This window comes from Hippocampus zosterae, chromosome 14 (assembly GCF_025434085.1).
Source record: "Hippocampus zosterae strain Florida chromosome 14, ASM2543408v3, whole genome shotgun sequence".
In the NCBI taxonomy this organism is placed as follows: domain Eukaryota; kingdom Metazoa; phylum Chordata; class Actinopteri; order Syngnathiformes; family Syngnathidae; genus Hippocampus; species Hippocampus zosterae.
This window is the reverse complement of record NC_067464.1, coordinates 18,032,586-18,051,290: the sequence shown is the minus strand read 5'-3', so window position 1 is coordinate 18,051,290 and position 18,705 is coordinate 18,032,586. Positions and strand designations below refer to the sequence as shown.

Below are 18,705 nucleotides of genomic sequence, written 5' to 3'. Positions count from 1 at the left end.
TTTTTGAAGACCAGCGAAGCAGCAAAAACCATATACCACAGTCCGTAAGAGAATCAGACTCTCCAAACATGGACCCAGATGGAATTGAACAAAAATGATTTACTTATACCCAAAAATGCTCTGTAGTTTTATGATCTTGTGACGTTAATCTTTTAACCTATAGTGAGTGCCTATGGAGAGGAAAAGGCCCTTTAGTGCATGACCCATCAAGGAATAGCCATTAAAATCTGATTTTGGGGGAACTGAGATATTCATTAACTCTTGTAACAAAATCCACAAAAATATTTTTGCCATATCATGTTGTTTTAGAGATTTGTCACATTCCATTTATAAGCATCATGTAGATTACATCTGAAAAAGAAAATTTGGGGAAAATCATATTTTAAACCTGCAGTATCAAATTTGTTACAGATTATTTAATGTAATATAAAGAATGAGTTACATAATGAAAATGCATGTATCAAATATAATTCTACCAATCGTTCTATTTTCATCGGTTAAAGTGGGCATGAGTAGAGATGTGCACATGAATTTTGATGACGACTGATCAGAAATGAAGCAACGTTTAACTTTTTAAATGAAGCATTTTAGTCTACCTAGAAAGCGCAACATTTTGTTACAGAGCCACATGATCATCGATACATGCACTCCGGGTAGCGATCTAAAAATTGTAATGACTGTCTGTCAGTTTGCATATATGACATACAAATGTGTCACGGTACTTCGTTCTCGAGCCGCATTAGAAATCCCCACTCGTCGCCAGCGATGAAAGCCGGCGTTATTTTAAGTGACAGTTTGCTGGAAATCCCCCACCTAGTGGTTTAAGCTCCGCCCTTGGCGTCCAGCAACACAAGCACACAGTGGACGCGAACAAACCGAGCGCACATCCAAGCTAACAACAAGCAAGCAGGCGCGACCATGGCCCTCCACAGGACCACTATAACCAACCAAATGGATTACAACCGGGAGTCCAAAGAAGGGAAACCGTCGACAGACGAGCGTCTGGATAGTGGCGTCGACTCGCTTAAAGAGGAGGACTACCAGGCGGTAGCAGAAGAGCTATGGCGCCTGCAGCTCGAGTGTCAGCCGTCGCAAAACAAGCAACTTCCAGCTTGTGCCACCGCCGAGATACAAGAATGGAAAACACAAATCACCGAGGACGGAGACACGTAAGTTGCACCACGAATGGCGCTAGCGGCGGGCACAATCCACTCGCTTGAACTAGATTTGCTCGCCAAGTCGTTTGACCAGGCCTGTCTGCGAGGTAATTCGATCCCCTTCCTGCGGGGAACGTTTTCCGTTTTCTTCCGAACTTGCCATCAAAATGTATGTCAGAATTCAGCCAGAGCCTATTTTTCCTCTCCTCCTCTCCCTTAAAGTAAGGTGATGCTGCTTGGGCACCACAATGGAAGTTTTTCGGTTTCTAATCACCGGTTTGGCTGCGGCCTTGAAACAGCGGGGTTGCGTGTCAACAAAAGGCTATTATCAGCAGGAATCTACTATGGCCGCGGGTCAGAGTGGGAAAGTCCCCTGCGCGCCGCCGAACAATCCCAACCGGCACGCGCTCCCTCCGGTCCAAACGACAAGTGGCCGCGAGTGGCCGAAAAGAACCAGAAGTCGCACAGTTTGAAAAAGCACGGGGGCCGGTTTGAGTACAAAGCTGTAGGTGCCAAGGAGATTTGTCATTGCAACGTTTAGTGAAACCTTCGCCAAGATCGGTGGTGAATTACATCACGTTTAAGTGCGGGCCAGGAGGCTTCTTAAATTACGTACTTATAAGAATTAGGAAAATGTTTACACGATAGTGTTGCATTATATTGTAAGCTGGTCACGAGTAACCGTGATAAGTCACTGTAATACTCTTCGGACCAATCAAGTGAACTTGTATAGTACCTGATCATGACAAAGTGTGCTGTTAAGAGTCACTGCCTTTAGATGTGCTATGAGCCACAAAATATTCGACAAATCTGCTCAAAGGTGGTAACATGGAAGGCTGTTGAACAGTAGCAAAAGGAAAACTACAGTCGTTACCTTTCTACCCTCTACGGGAAACAAGTCATGTACTTTGTATCTAAAACATGTGGTTACACAAGCTCTATTCTTTCCATTGTCATCATCTGGAAACACATCAAATAGACGTTGATGGATTAATTGACTGCACTGAATTGCACTTTCAAAGAATTGTGAAACTCTATGGCATCTATGATATGTTTTAATGAGACCAGCGCCTACTTTATAGCATCCATCCATTTTCCGAACCGCTTGATCCTCACTAGGGTCACGGGAGGTGCTGGAGCCTATCCCAGCCGGCTCCGGGCAGTAGGCGGGGGACACCCCGAATCGGTTGCCAGCCAATCGCAGGTCACACAGAGACAAACAACCATTTGCACTCACACCTAGCGACAATTTAGATTGTTCAATCAGCCTGCCATGCATGTTTTTGGAATGTGGGAGGAAACCGGAGTACCCGGAGAAAACCCACACAGGCCCGGGGAGAACATGCAAACTCCACACAGGGAGGCCGGAGCTGGAATCGAACCCGGTACCTCTGCACTGTGAAGCCGGCGTGCTAACCAGTGGACTACCGGGCGGCCCCTACTTTATAGCAATGGAGTACAAATTATCCTGGTATAGTCACAAATTTAACTTCTTCAAACGTAAAAAAAAAACCCTCTTGGTCGACAAATTTATTGATTGCCAAGTTGATTACAGCATCATTTCACCATGATGACCAATAACATATCATTTTATTTTATTTATTTATCCTTTTTTCCATGGGAGTGTTTTGTTATTAAGAGTTTTGGCTGTGCATATTGTAACAGCTTCTCATTGTCTGTCTCCAGGCTACTGCACTTGGCTATTATTCACGAGGCAACGGACTACATCAACATGATGATCGAGCTCTCCAAGAACACAGACTTCCTCGACGTCCAAAATGACCAGCGACAGGTGTGTGAGCTGAACCTTGTTTCGCTCTCGACGCCCCCCTCCACAGAACCATCGAGTGGACGTTCATTTGTCTTTCTCTCTCTCTCTCTCTCTGTATCCCACTTTAGACGGCTCTTCATTTAGCAGTCATAACAAACCAATCAGATGTGTGCCAGCGCCTTTTGGCCGCTGGCTGCGACCCCACGCTGGTGGACGACAGCGGGGACATGCCCGTCCACATCGCATGTCGACATGGCAACCTGCTGTGCTTCAGTGTCCTGACACAGTTTTGTCGTCCGGAGCATCTCCAAACGATGACGTCGGCATGCAACTACCAAGGTAAGCTTTTAACAAAGCATCATTTTTGTTGTTGTTGTTTTTAGCGGGGTTATAATAGTCTTTTGATTTTTCTTCAGTTTTTATTTCATTTTGACTTTTTAGCGGGGTTATAATAGTCTTTTGATTTTTCTTCATAGTTAGTTTTTATTTCGTTTTGACTTTTAATTCAATTAGAAGATGGATGGATTGTTTCAACTTAACTTTAACTTTTGTGTTTGGTTCATTTTTTTTCCATGAAAATGCTTCATGACAGTTTATTTTTTATTAGCTTTAGTTTTTAGAAATTCTAGATGGTGATATATGGTATATTTGTCAAGTGCTAGGTTTATTTAAAAAAATCTCCAGGTATTGTATAACAAAGTACAATTCTCAAACCACTGTTGAACCTTCCTTCCTCAGTACAGCAATGCGAAAATAAATATATTTAAAATGAACCCAAAGGCTTCTGCATGATATTAATTGACAGAAACAAAAATAAAGGACATTTTCCCGATGATTAGTGTGTTTCTAGAAACGTAAAATGTAGTTTCAGTTAGTTTTCATTTTTTAAAGGCATTTTTGTTTGATTCTGTTTACATTTTTCTTTTCAATTTTAGTTCTATTTATTTTATTCATTTTATTTTACTGCAATAACCTTGGTTTTTAGTGTGCTGGAGAATCGAGATTGGCCATTTGTGTAGATTTGCTTCATCATCTTCATACAGTGTGGTCCCTTGATTTACGAGTTCCCCAATTACAAAGTTGTAAAGCATCACCTGATCGAACGGTACTAATGAAAGCTCAACACTAAGACAATGTCACTCTCAAACATTTAGTAAACTGAATGTAAGTTGATTTGATGTTACTCTGATGGTTTCACATATCTTCTACACAAGCTTCAGGCAACTTACACTTGTGTCATTTGCAAGTGAAGGCTTCCGCTTAACTTGTTGCTCAGTCAAAGTGACCGCCTGTCTGTCTGTCATGGTGTCGGATGTTAAGCCACTTCTCTGATGTCTTCAACAGGTCAGAACTGCCTCCACTTGGCCTCAGTTTACGGTTTCCTCTCGCTGGTGGAGAATCTTGTGGATCTAGGAGCTGACGTTAACTCAAAGGTATAGCACGGACTTGTGCAGCATGCTTTTTTTTTCTGGGTGTATTGGAAGTTTTCACTCATTTCTAAATTCCTAGGGGAAAATGCATCAGTTTTTTTCTTCCCATTCCCTAGGAGCAGCGCAACGGCCGCAGTGGGCTGCACCTGGCCGTCGACCAGCAGAATCTGTCGTTGGTCAAACTGTTGCTGAAAAAGGGAGCTGACCCCAATCTCTTGACATTCGGAGGCCACACCCCCTTCCACCTAACCCACGGTCGCGCCGACGACGAGATCAAAAAGGAACTGTTTGCATTGACTCGTCCCGACTTGAGGGAACTGCCTGACAGCGAAACGGATGACAGCGAGGATGAGGAGGATGGGCAGTGGGACGAGGAGGTGGGTGCACATTACAGTAAAAAAAAACATGTGTATATATATATATATATATATACACACACTTGTGTGCGCAATCCCCATGCTTTAACGCTGTTGTGTTTTTCAGGTGGGTTATGATGACATCCAGTGGAACGGCCACTAGCAGGAGGAGATGAAATGTGACCCAGAGGATGAAGTTAAGAGAAAAGGACTTGCCATGTCTATCGCCTGGCTCTTGGCGTGGCTGAAGCCACACAGATGGGAAAGGAGGTCTTGTGACCCAAACGGTGGTCAGCGAAGAGAGCGAGAGAAGCTAACGGGCAGCTGTCGAAGCTTATCAAACAGACTGGCAGGCGAATCAACCTGCAGCACTGCGGGAACGTACCATGTGAGCATGCGGCTTGCTTTTTTATGGCTTGCCAATCATTCACAAACGCATCCATCCACATAAGCAGCTCTCTTGTATGATATTGTAAATCCTGTGTATACAAAGATGTATTTTCTATGGAAGCTGTGTCTGTGTACAGTAGAAAAGGTTGTAAATGTTTGACAGCGACACTCCATTTAAATTAAAATGCTCAAATTTAACCGAGAAAAACAAAACTGTGTTTGTGGCTCCGGAGAATAAAGGCAACACTATAATGCAACGGAATACAACCAAAGCAGCAGTAATAGAGGAAATGACATTTAGCTGGAAGTTTTCTTGACCTGAATAATGTCAGGTGCGTTTTTGTGCTTCATTATTGCATAAGATATGTGAAGGCCGACTAGGAATGAGGAACTTGCCACACTTGTACAAGATGCTCGGGGAATTTTGTCTGCAGAATGAGGCCACATCAGCCAGGAAGCTTTGGGGTATGTGTGGGCCAACAGGAAATTCCCCAGAGCACTCTGCTGTACATCACATTCCGTCCTCTCTTGCACCAAAGAAGGGAATCTCTGCCCAACAGGCTGTTTCAGTCAAGATAAGGAAATGGAGTTTCAACAGTTTCACTTCAACAGAGTGACGTAATTTCACATCTGATAGCAATCTGTATACTGCGCTGTTTCATTAAGTCAGGTGTGTCCTCAACACACCTGATTCAAATGATCAGGTTAGTCATCTTGCTTCTTTACAGCTTGCTCATCCTTTGAATAACATGTTTCACCAGGGCGGGATGGGAAAACAGGCAGGGCGTCAGCCTTTGAGAACCGAGTTTAGACACCCCTGCATTCAGTGGTACTCGTCATCTTTTTATATCTAAACTCCATTTTTATTTTAAGAAAGACAACAATTTATCCATCCATTTTCTATACCCGTATTCTCATTCAATAGGAAATGATGTTCAATACCCGTTTTAAATATGTCATGATAGTTTTAGGAGAAATATCGCTCGTAGTCTTACATATTAAAACAAAGAAGCATTGGTTATTGTGCATGTAATGTTTTGGAACACTTTTAACATCCAAAAACGTTTAAATCAATTTAACCCTTTCAGGGACGGTGGTCATGACAGTGGACAGCTCATCATGTTATCAGGTTACAGGTTGCATGAAAAGGGTTAAATAATATCATCATCAGTATTCTTACCTGAGCAAAGTTTGCATAGAACAAAGATAAAACTATTATAAATGTTTTGTCCAGGGAAACCAAGACGAGTATGTATGAAACAATGAGATTTATTTGACAAAGAAAATAAACCTGGAGAGACACCATTCACAGATCTGTCAAGGGACCCTTCTCCCTGCCCCCCGACCCCGTCTTTTTATCTCGTTTTCTTCTCTTTGGGGAAGGTTAAGGTCAGCACAATCAGCATTTTGAGCGGCTACACAGAATGCAGTCTAGTGCATGAGCAGGCAACGTTGCTTATCTGCAAAATAACTGGTCAACATTCAATGGTACGAACAGTTTCTTACATTTTTGCACTGTGAGATGTCGAATTCCCATTACATAAAAATTGTGACATTTTATATACTGTGTTGGAATCACCAACATGGTGCTCGCAGGCATCTGGTGTAACCCTTGGACTACATGAGTAGCCTGCAGTGTTATGCCTCGGAGCCAAGTCCTTGGCCTTGGCCTTGGTCTCAGGTTGTCGGTCCTTGGACACAACACTGGTAGCCTGCAGGCCTGTTCTAAAAATAGCTTACCAGTGATGATACATTGTGATGCAAAGGTACCCTTTCATATGGAAGTACTGTACCTTTGGGACATCAAAATAAATCAATCCGAACACACACACACACACACACACACACACACTTGAATATGCACATATTCAAAATGACTGCTGTCCATACTTAGAGGCCCGTATCTTTGCTTCTGTATTCGCCATAAAGAAAATCAGGTGAGTTAGGGCAGGGACACATAAAAAATCAAGGATACTGGCTTTTGAGGACCAGAATTCCCCACCCCTGTTCTTAGGGATAGCTGGGAACCCCGTAGAGGTCACTTATTCTGGCCGCTTGTATTCAGGGTCTTGTTGTTTTTGTCATGACCATAGATGATGGTAGAAACAGATCGACCAGTTAATCAAAAGGTTTGTCTTTTGACTCGGCTCCTTCACCATAACCGACCGTGAAGAGTCTGCATGCCTCTTCATCTCCAACTCAATTTTTCCCCTCACTCCTGAACAAAACCCCAAAATACTTGGAACTCCTCCAATCGGGGCAGGATATCATCACCAACAGGGCACTTAACCATTTCCTGACTGAGGAACATGGTCTAAAATTTAGAGATGCTGATTTAATCTAACCACTTCACACAAAGATATGAACCACTGCAGTGAAATTTGAAGGTTGTAGCTTGGTGAAGCCAAAGAAGCACACCATCAGCAAAAATTAGATGCAATACTGAGGTCACCAAACCAGAGCCCCACAACCGCCTATGCTGTGCCTAGAAATTCTGTCAATCAAGGTTATGAACAAAATCAATGTCTGAATGCAACTCTGGCTTGAAACTAATTTGACAATGCAGGCCAAACTCTTGACACCAATTGTACAGGGACTGAACAGCTCATATTAGGAGGTCTGGTAAATCACACTCCTGTAGCAGACTCCACAAGGTCCCCGAGGGACAGTTGAAAACCTTCTGCAGGTTCACAAAGCACATTTAGACTGTTTTCATACGGCCACTCAAGCACACTACCAAGGATGTAGTGCTGGTCCACGGCTAAGAGGAAAACCACAGTGCTCTACCCGAATCTCACATTCGACACCTGCCAGCTTGAATTCTGCAGTGGTGACCTTACCAAGAAAGTGTTCGACTGATCACACTCAAACAGTGACACACCCAATTCCTCATGCACTCCTACCGTCATCACGCCTGGAGTGGGTGTGTAGGTAGGCAAGTATAACAAGGAACTGGCACTGAGAAACTGTTTGAAATTATGGGGGAAGAATTCCTGCCTTTGATACTGATCACAGCTTGCGTTTTCATCTCAGCATCCTGCGTGTGGAGTTGAGAGATGTCAGTCAAGCGTTGCCAACGGGGATCTCATGGCTTTAATTGTACATTCAGTTTGCATCTTTATCGTGCGTCCACTGCACCTGAGACCCGAGGTCAGCCTTAGAGGTCAACAGGCGACTGCATGGATTGGATACATTAAAAAAAAAGTCAATATGGTACTAATGAAAAATCTTATATCAGTATATCATCTGATACATTCTCATTACTTAGTTACCCTTCTGGAAACTGTACTGTAATGTCACCAACTACATAAACTTCCCTCTATAAGAAACAGTCATCTTCTTCTAAAAGGCCGTGGGGGGTCAGTGGGGAGTGATCACACTCCGTAAATTTTAAAGATAACAAACTGGAACTGCAAGGAATCTTGATCCCGTGTTTATAGCCGGCTTGACCGTCATGCTTATCACGACACCGCCGACGTTCTCTGCCATTTGAATGAATAGATGTGACTGTCTTAACGTCTTGGCGCTTATTCTGAAGAACACATCACAAAGAACTAAGCAAGACTAGTGATGTATGAGCTTAATGCTTCATGTGACCTTGTCCATATACTGACTGGGATGTACTTCTCGGTGGTGACCCCAGCACAGTCCTTCCTCTGCTTGCTTTGGAGGTCGCTTCTCCTTGGCTGATAGCCTTGAATGCATCCTCTGATGAATTGCATACAGAAAAAAAGACTATTTACTCGCCTCATTGAAAGTCAGGCGTTTAAAATGCTGTAAATCTTTCACGCATGACGGCCACGTCTGCATCACAGTGTACTCATCTCAACAGTGTTGTAATTATCAAAACCTCATTTGCATAAACATGCTTGAATTTGTTTAATTTCTGTTACTCCTGGGCAAGTTTTCGCCTTAAAACCTGCACCTAAACACTAAACATAAATGGCAATAATATACTTTCAAAATATAAACGCATCTTCCACTGAAGTGCTTTGCCAAATGGAAAGCTCCAGCAACATCTGGGTCGTATTTTATTTAAACCTTATCAAATTGAAGCAAGGTCTTGATAAAAATCATCATTTGCTCCAAAGGCTATCAAAGTATATCGAAAAGCAGGGTCTTTGAATATTTGTATTCAAAAGTACAGACACGATGAATTTATTAAGGTGGCTGATAACAGGAGCTAATGCCGGCCCGAACAAGGTACAACCTTGACCGGATGCAAGCCAATTGCAGGGATTGGGTACGTTTTCAGGGCATTCTGGCAAGGCACAACCATTTCTGTGGTACTTCATAAGTGCTCCGGTCTTCTGTGTCATCATAAGGGATGTGCCAGGTATCTCCCGATGTCTGCACAATGGTGTCACAGTTGGGAATGCCCTGAACACACAAAAACATTTTAAATAAGCATCTTCACATTCTCTCTCGTGTCCTTGCTTCTCCATCTTACCTGAAATCGGACACTCCTCCCTGCCACGATATGTCCATGCACAACCAGCTGATGGCCCCTCTGCCATTTGAAGAAGAGTCGCCTGGTGGCCTCATCGGGCAAGCAAGCCTTGTGGTCCCTCATCAGGTCCTTACTCACGAACCGACAATGGTTACCCGAATGCAAAGTGGCATACAGCAAGAAGGGATCGTCTTCAGAACTGATGGAAGGGGTTGGGGAAATGAAAATGAGTAGCTCTAAATAAAGCGCTTTGTAGCAATGTGTGTCTATCATTTACTATATTCCTTACATGTTGTCAGTGAAAAAGCAATGAGCTTTCTGCTGGATAAGGTTCATGTTGTGTCTGTCCCAAGATCTCGAGGGTCGCAACATGTGTTTCCTCCCTAGCACCAGAACAGTCAAGCCCTGTCGGTTGAGCTCCGACACCACTGCCAGCAACTGAAACACATGCAAAAAAAACCCATGGGACAAGTGTGGCCAACCTTTCTTGACCGAAGATCTACTTTTCAAGCCAACCAACCTTCTGCGATCGACCGTTACTGCACGTGCACGCATGCCATAATGAGCAACAGCCATAAAGGCCCCCTAACATGAACGAAACAGAAAATAAAGTAGATACAAGATTTTGTGAAAAGCAAATCCCTGCCTACCTTCATGAGAGACCTGATGCGGAGGCATGGGTCGCACTTTTGCAGCGTGTTAAATGCATGATCATCACTATCGTAGCTCACGTGAACAAAATACTTCTCCAGGCCCTCCATGTTCTCATTCTTTGCCAGTGCCTTCGGCAGCAGACATTTCAATTGCTTCTCCCCTCTTCCCAGAAACAATTTTTGCACATCCCTGTGTGACAGTATTACAATATCGACTGTTGTAGCTCGGACTCTCTGCATCATTTGCACAGCTACCATTGTTACACACACATTACATAAAGATTCTCTATACTTACGTATTACGTCCTAAATATTCTTGTTATAGTTGCTCGTTATTGCAATACTACTTTGGCCCATAGTACTGGAGACAAATTCATTTCAAGTTTTTTCATTTATTTGGCTAATAAAGAACATGATGATCTTTTACACCAGATCAATTACAGGAAGATGTGTACACCAAATAGCTCTTATAACCAAATTATATTCTTTGTATGGGTTGAGGTATTGTCAGACATGCCATACCACAGTGAAGATTAAAATATCATAAACAAAAAGGCAATTTTCGCTGAATGATTTAAAATAAAAGTGAATAAAGGGTACTTCAGTTCGTAACTAAATGTGTCCTGCAACCGACTGGTGAATGAGTCAAGTCATTTGGGATCGGGTCCAGCTCACCCTCAAACCTCATTAGATAATGCAGTATCGAAAATGGATGGAAATATCGCTTTCTAAAAATCATCATTCTAAAAATCTTTGTACGTAAAGTCAATGTGCGAAAGATCACATACGATACGCCTGTCACAATCGAATAGAAGGATGTGGGAAGGCAAGGTGGTGTTTAAAACAGTGTGTTTTAAGAGGCACCTCCCACACACTTATGTTGATGCAATGACTCATTAGTCATTGTGCGACCTGCAAAAAAAGCCCAGAGTATGGAGATACCCCCAAAAATGGTAAAACTGTGCTTGTGGAATTAAAATGGCTTCCCGTGCATGAAATTCTTTGTTTTATGTGTCCTTACCATCTCCGATTGCTTGCTTCTGTCCTTGTTGATATTTGCCACATTAAGACCGTCCACGACTACATCAAACGCTGGCTTCATCCTCACAAATGCCTTGAAACTATCCAACTCCTGAGGAGACACAAATATGTTGATCATGCAAAAGATTAGATATTTTTTATGGTATTGAACAAAGCTTTCTTTTAAAATTCAGAGGTTTGTTGTTTTTTGTGGTTTGAAGTTGAGCCTGAGCTCCATCTGGAAGTATTGCAGTTCAAATTATGGAATTTAAATGATCACCGGCCTGTAATATAAAACATAAAAGTGTACCTGGTTGTTCCTTCCATCCCTAAATACAAATGTGTAATGCCAGACGACAGTCTGCAAAATGAACCATCCCGACCGTATTCAATACTGAAATAGTGTTTGAGAAAAAAGAATTTTTAAAAACCCTCACTGGAAACATGTTTTGCTTTGATATATATATAACTAAACAAAACAAGGCTATGATCATCTATTTTAACAATAAACTAGCATTTTCCGAAAAACAGCAAATGGTTGAGCTGCCACTCAAGCAAGGAGGAAGTCTGCGGTAACCAAAAAAGACATACAACATACTGCTAGAGACCAATGAAACTCTCTCAGGCACCTGCATGTCCAATTCTACTGTAAACACTGAGGTCCGGCTTTGTGGCGAGCAGAAACAACATGTTGTGATCCAGCCAGGGAACATTGTGTGTGTTTTCACTTTTAGATGTGCAGCAGCGTAGAAATAGACTTCTGTGAATTCCCCTGGACGTCAAGCTGTGCGCACTCTTACATGCACGCGTAATCAAAATGTAGCCTGAGAAAGTGAAAGCTTGTATTGATCCAGGAACAGAAGCAGAAAAACCACGGCCCCAAAGCTCTTTCTATATGTATGTTGAATAAACACTGAACACACACGAGAAAGACTCTTCCAACTTTCAACTTGGGAGTGCGTCTAGCTCAGACTGGAACATATCTTATTGCTTGGGTGTAAATATATCAACTAAAAAGGGAAGTAAGACAGAGGAGGGAAGACCAGAGACAGTCAGTCTACTCCCAGTGTAATTATCCAGGGACTTTCCACAGTTGATATGTGAGACCAGCTCATTGTGCCGCAGTGGGTAATATGACAGCTTCCAACACACGTTCATACACACAATCCTGAATACATTTACACACGCATCCATCTTATGCTGTGATTTCAGAAAGAATACTACACTCTTTAGCATTACAATACAGTACATGGATTCGATTTTGCTTTTTTTGAATATAACAATGTCTTAGTAAAGGCCTGCGTATGTCGGCAAGACAATGCCAAGGCGCATTCGGCATGGGTTCAAACAGCGTGGCTTTGTAGTTAAAGAGTGAATAAGTACGAGACTGCTCAGCCATCAGTCCAGACCTGTCTCCCACTGAAAATGCGGCGCTTATCAAAGCAATAAATAAATAATAAAATGTCAAATAAACAAAACATAGACCCTGGTGTCTTTAGCAACTGAAGCTGTACATGGTCTTCCTAAAAAAACAAACAATGAAGATCAGTTTGAACATCTTATCTTATCTTTGAAATGTCTGAAGAAACCCTTTATTTGTCACACGATTGAGGAATTCCCAATTTTCAGCAGCAAAATTATAAAAGGGAGAAAGGAAAAGACAACAAGTATATAAATAAATATAAAAATAAAATATAAATATAATATATAAAAGAATATTAAAAATGGGTGAGTGGGGGTGCGTCCAGGTTTTCAGGTCTGTCTATTCAAGAGCCTGACAGCAGTCTTCAAGAGAATATAGTTTTTATTTGCGCTTTACACAACGTCCCAATTTCATTGGAATTGGGAGTTGGAAATATCAAATCAAACGCAAATATACATAAAATGCATCATTTTAATTATTAAGGGGAATAAAAGTCTTGAGGCCGTGTGAAAAGGTACTGCCCTCTAGAACTAATAACTGGTTGGGCCACCCTCAGCATCAACAACCGAAATCTGGGGGTTGTTGATACTGGAGGAAAAAGAGGAGTTACAAAATAGAAAATTGAAAATGCAAGCTAATTTTATTTTTGTGATAAAAAAAAATACAAAAAGAGTCTCTGAAAGAAAAATGGCCATCCTGGCCGCATAAGTTCAATGAACAGACCTGGACATTGTTTTTTCCTTGCCAGGAGGCGGGTCACTCGGACCCACTTCTGGATGCAGGCCTGTACGTGGATCTTGAAGGTGAGTTCCTGGTGGCCAGGCCTGCACCCATGAGGCTTGGTTGGCTTCAGCCCAAAAGAAAAACGTGGAACCCCCCCTTCCCATTGGCTGACCACCTGTGGGAGGGGCCAAATGGGTTGGGTAGTGTGAGCAGGGCGGCGACCAAATGCGGTCTGATCCCCTGCTACAGAATCTGTCTCTAGGGAGGTGGGATGTCACCTCTCTGGCAGGGAAGGTAGACAAGAATAGATCTAGTCAGACGTGCCTCCACATACAGCTTGGACTGTGATACCACTCTTCTCGAGAGGGGTTGGACCCTCTTCCACTTTGGAGTTACCCAAGGTGAAAGCCACCTGGCAGGTGAAGTAATACATATAATACATATAACCTAAATGAAAAACAACAACAAAACTACCCTTGCAATTAAAAAAAATCATATACTAACGAATCTGAAGCAACTGCAGCTGTAGATGGGCGAAAGACGCCATCTAGCAGAAGAAAGGAGCATGACCAGTTGCTGTGTTGGGTTGTCAAGCAAGGCACTCTTGATCGGATTTAAATATTTTACTTTGAAAAGTAATGACACGTGATACACATTTTTAAAAAAAGACAATAGTACCGTTCTCCTGTTAAAAAAAACACAAATAAATATAGTAGGGCACTGCTTAAAAATGACATCCAATACCTGTACAATCAACATGACTGACCTCTGGCGTGGTCTTGTTGAAAACATCACGTCCCTGGATGATGTCAGTCATGACTCTTTTTCTCAGCTGTTGGTACTCCTCCGCAGTCAGCTGAATGGATTCCAACTCTGTTCCACAACTGTTGCACACACCCCTACACTCACAGCAATACAAATATATAGTAACAATAAACAGTTTTTTTAGTTCATGCTACAAGAAAATCAAGACAAATATTTGTTCTGAGTGTGTTTCAGTTAAATTACTTACTTTGGCGAGGCACTGCTCCAAGTTCCTCTCCACTTCTGTCGTGGAATACTGAAAACGGTGAAGAGAGCATGAGAGTTGGGGTGACAAACTCTGGTCCTTGAGGGCCATGATTATCTTGCATGTTTTAGATCAGGCATGTCCAAAGTCCAGCCTGGGGGCCAAATCCGGCCCGCGGTCGAATTTCATCCGGCCCTCGGCCCCTGTCATAAAATCAGTGTTGTCTGGCCCGCAGGTTGGTCGCAATGGAACACGTGTTGCATTGACTGAGATCTCGTAGACTGGTGAGTGATGTTTCATAGAATACTGCTTCCCTCTAGTGGCTGAATGAGTAATAGCATTCACTTAATGAGTAATAGCATTCACTAAATGAGTAATAGCATTTAGACACTAGAGGGCAGTAGCACTCTACGAGACATCACTCACGAGTTAACAAGACATTCATTCATTCATTCATTCATCTTCAGAGCCGCTTGATCCTCACTAGGGTCGCGGGGGATGCTGGAGCCCATCCCAGCTGTCTTCGGGCAGTAGGCGGGGGACACCCTGAATCGGTTGCCAGCCAATCGCAGGGCTTAACAAGACATCATTCCGTGTTTATATTGACTGATATGTCATATTTTAAATGATCCTTGCAGTTGTGGATATGTGTATTGCTTGTTCATTTCCCTGTTGTTCGAGTCAAAGGTTTTGTGACCATTGAAAAGTCATGGTAATACATTTTATGTTTCAAATCAATCAATTTGCACTCAGGAGACTTCTGGTTAAGAAAAAGTCAAGTGAATAAGCAGTTGCATGTGATATACCTGTTTCAAATGAACCAAAAGAAATTCTTAAGATTGTTGAAATTAAAATAAAAATGGAAATGTGAAACAGACTGGCTTACTAAAATTTGTTGAACAATATTGTTGTTCAATGTAAAGAATGTCAGCCAAGATCGGCCCCCCGACATTTTACCACATAAAATCTGGCCCCCTTGACAAAAAGTTTGGACACCCCTGTTTTAGATGTTTCACAACACCAACATACCTGATTAGCTTGCAGATGAGCTGATCCTTGGAGTCAGGTATGTTGGACGAGGGAAACATCGAAAACATGCAGAATGGTGGGCGTCAAGGACTGTCACGTTCCGTGCCTGCCAGCAGGTGGCGGGTTTTTCCCTCTGCCTACTGCACACCTGTTCTTAATTCCAGGGTGATTACCAGGCCTTTAAGTGGCTCTGGCAGCTCATTCTCTGCCGGAGAATTCCACGCCGTGCCATATTTCTCTCGTGCTCCATTTTCGCTATTGCAATTGACTCTTTGCCTTCTTGCCTTACGGCCGTTACTTTCGTTATACGCGTTAAAGCTCTAAATTGTGTATTGTTGTATTTTTCTTCGCCAATTCAGGCCCTCCTCGCGTTTTGTTTTCCGCGAGCGTTTTCAGTTGATTTCCTTCTTTGTTTATTCCTGATCCTTATTTGATCAGCGTTTTCTGTTACCGTTTTTCCCTGTCGGGCTCTTTCTGTTTTTTTTTGTCATTAAAGACACCTTTTTGTTTGACAAGATTTTTTCGTTGTCTGCTTTTCTGGGATCCAACCCTTTTCCTTGTTCTGCACGAGGCGATCTGATATCGCCTCGAGCAGAACGTGACAAGGACCAGTGTTTCCCACCACTGCCTTTTAGTAATCAAGTCAGAATGTGACTAAATTCCGTGTGTAAATTTTTTTTCAATGAGAATCTACAAAAGTCTAAATTATATTTAGTGATTTTCACTCAAGTTGCTTAACTAGGTGCGAGTGAGATTCTCCACTAAGTTCATTATTCATATTTGCTTTTAGTATGTAAAAATCTCAGACTGAATCAGGCGCTAATTAAGGTGTCAACGTTTTCTTTTTTTCCATCTAATTTAATATGAGCAAGTACGTCCTAATTATTTAAGCAAAAATATTTATTTTTAGAAATTTAATCTGAACATTTGTTAATTTTTTGGTAAATCATTCATGTTTTGACGCAAAGGCACTGGTGATTTGGGCTGGAAATCTCCGATTAGTGTACAATATGCTATAATAACATGAAAAAAGTCATGGTGAATTCTCAATGCTAAACTCAAGTCAAACCTTTTCTTTGCAATGATTGTTCATGTTATTGCATTTGTGCAATATGAATTAAACAGAAACATTTACCAGTTTTAAATCCATCCCACAGGGTTGCCATTTGTTCTGTACTGCCACCTGCTGCCGAACGCCCCATGAACTCCAGAAAACAGGTGAGGCATGACAGTCGCAGAGTAGCCCCTGGGCACCGTGACATCAATTTGTGTTGACAGCACGTGGCAGTACAGTACTTTTGTAGGACTGCTTATCAAGCACAAAAATCTGCTCCTTAAACTCACAATTTCTTTAACCCGTCATCTTCATCACTGTCTTGTACCTTTCAAACCAGGTCTTGATACTGTTAGCCAGACTCAGCTGTGGGTAAACTTGGTTGTTCCTCATGTACAGCAGAATTCCCAGCAGCCTCTCTCGCTGCTCGCCCAGCAACATGGTCTCTTCGTCCTCCATGCCCACTGTCTTAAAAAGACATGTCCAAGTCTCATGTTGTGGGCTCAGACCTTTTGCCAATAATTCCTCATAAAGAGCCCAGGCAGTGGTTGGATCACCGTTTAGCATGGCTGCCGCAATTATATTGCCATAACTGCGAGATGATGGGATAACAACCTGTCAGGATGACAATCAATCAAAATATATGACAATACAGTCGCTGTGACAGCACTAACCTCCACCTTGCTGCGGATTGATGAAAATGTGTAAGAAACTGCTATTAAACAACCCAGAGTTTATTCACCTTCTTGAGGTCTTGTAAGAGGCTGATCGCCTCTCGCCACCTTGCTGTGCGGCTGAAAGACTTGATGAAGAGGCTATAAGCGCCGGTATCCAAAGAGGGGAAGCTTTCTCGCATAATATCGTAGACGTCAAATACTTCTTTGTCATGATTGCCATTCACGCATAGTGCCAGATACTGCAATAGGATTTTATAGGAAAGTGTTCCTGTTTCAGTGGCGACAAATGACAGCAGAGACCTATGGCAAAGCAGAACATACAAGAATTTGCAATTAATCACTAAACCCGAGTACGAATGACAGCAGCACTTAAAAAAAATAACGCAAGAGCTTATAAGTCACATAGCAACCCTTTAAGTCCTCTTACTTGGCAATATCCAACTCTGCCCCAGATTTTAATAGAGTAGACAACATGCTAATGTCAAATCGTTCCGGACTTCCAAGAGACTCCTTCAGTTTCTTCCATTCCTCAACAGATAACGGCTGGTCAGGAGGTTGCAGTTTTCCTGTAAAACACATCAGCCTTGATTAAATACACATTTCTTAATTATATATATACATTTTTTAAAAAACATAACATAGCAAACACATTCTATAACTGCAAGCTCAAAAAAAAAACAAGCTTACACCCACACACGCCCTTTAACCGGTAATTAAACAATGTATAACAGCAAGGTAATACTTTGATTCTTGAAAATTGAATTAATCACTACCTTTCCTCACGGATGTGCTCTCCGCAGTCTCCTCGTGATGATTCTCTTCTGGGGGAAATCTCGCCTTCCTCTTCAGCATTTCTGCCGTCCTTTTCGCCGTACCAGCAGCGAACACGTATTTGGGGATAGGATTTTTCCGAAGAAAAAAGTCCTTGCCCTCGCCATCTGCCACGCTGTCCCACAACTCATTTTTCGTTTGCCTGACGGTGCTATTTTTTGATTTGCTCTGCAAATGTGTCTGCCTATTGTTGTTTCTGCTCAATTTTGGGCCGGAGCTCCACTCCATGGAGCACTTAATGTGTGCCGTGTTACGCAACGCGAGAAACGCTAAAGATCCTTGATTAATAAACGGTAATGCAGACCTCAGGCACCGCTTAAGGCTTAATATCACACTGGACCCCATGGCCAATGTCGCTCCTGTTATGCTTAGAACTGAAGAACGGCCTTCAAATTCCAATATTTACAATAATTCTTTCTGTAAACAATCTGTATGAATGCAAATTCCCCCACATAGCTCAGCACATAGCCACCGCATATCAATAAACAAACAGAAAAGGAGACAAACCGAATAAATATGTTGTTTTTAAACATACATATGTCCGACATACACGTGAACTCTCTACTCAAATTGGAATTGTACTATTTTCAGCTTCTGCACAACAGCAAAACTGTGAGCTTTGTCGCATATCTGACGCAATCAACATTCGACAGCAAAGGTCACTCAACGGAAGCATGTCAGCTTCCAAAGATTTTCAAAACAAGAACTTCTCAATTCCCTAGCTTTAGTAAT

At 42.3% G+C, this 18,705-nt stretch overlaps 2 protein-coding genes across 3 annotated transcripts; one reads left to right on the top strand and one right to left on the bottom strand.

The window, feature by feature from the left end:
• Positions 1–820: 820 nt before the first annotated feature.
• Positions 821–6,367, top strand: nfkbiab (nuclear factor of kappa light polypeptide gene enhancer in B-cells inhibitor, alpha b). Its single transcript, XM_052085841.1, has 6 exons — positions 821–1,169; positions 2,844–2,949; positions 3,057–3,267; positions 4,273–4,361; positions 4,475–4,735; positions 4,842–6,367. Exons 1-6 carry the CDS (start codon positions 919–921, stop codon positions 4,875–4,877), a joined length of 954 nt encoding a protein of 317 aa, XP_051941801.1. The 5' UTR covers positions 821–918; the 3' UTR covers positions 4,878–6,367.
• prorp (protein only RNase P catalytic subunit) lies at positions 6,356–18,625 on the bottom strand. Of its 2 annotated transcripts, XR_007966513.1 has the most exons (11): positions 17,916–18,625; positions 17,570–17,708; positions 17,208–17,442; positions 16,794–17,080; positions 14,386–14,433; positions 14,140–14,272; positions 11,229–11,339; positions 9,844–9,992; positions 9,555–9,753; positions 8,719–9,484; positions 6,356–8,636 (listed from the first exon to the last, which is right to left on the bottom strand). XR_007966513.1 is itself a non-coding variant. In XM_052085752.1 (10 exons), the coding sequence occupies exons 1-10, from the start codon at positions 18,316–18,318 to the stop codon at positions 9,356–9,358; spliced, it is 1,833 nt and encodes a 610-aa protein (XP_051941712.1). In that variant the 5' UTR covers positions 18,319–18,625; the 3' UTR covers positions 6,356–9,355. The 2 variants fall into 2 exon arrangements, 1 of the variants encoding a protein (XP_051941712.1); XM_052085752.1 differs by having other exon boundaries at positions 6,356–9,484.
• Between the last annotated feature and the right edge of the window lie 80 nt (positions 18,626–18,705).

Coding starts and splice junctions, on each gene's coding strand:
- prorp (XM_052085752.1), bottom strand. CDS start 18,318: ATGGGGTCCAGTGTGATATTAAGCCTTAAGCGGTGCCTGAGGTCTGCA. Junction 17,081..17,207: donor TCTTACAAGACCTCAAGAAG/GTGAATAAACTC, acceptor TCATCCTGACAG/GTTGTTATCCCATCATCTCG. Junction 9,754..9,843: donor TGCTTTTTCACTGACAACAT/GTAAGGAATATA, acceptor CCCTTCCATCAG/TTCTGAAGACGATCCCTTCT.
- nfkbiab (XM_052085841.1), top strand. CDS start 919: ATGGCCCTCCACAGGACCACTATAACCAACCAAATGGATTACAACCGG. Junction 2,950..3,056: donor TCCAAAATGACCAGCGACAG/GTGTGTGAGCTG, acceptor ATCCCACTTTAG/ACGGCTCTTCATTTAGCAGT. Junction 4,362..4,474: donor GAGCTGACGTTAACTCAAAG/GTATAGCACGGA, acceptor CCCATTCCCTAG/GAGCAGCGCAACGGCCGCAG.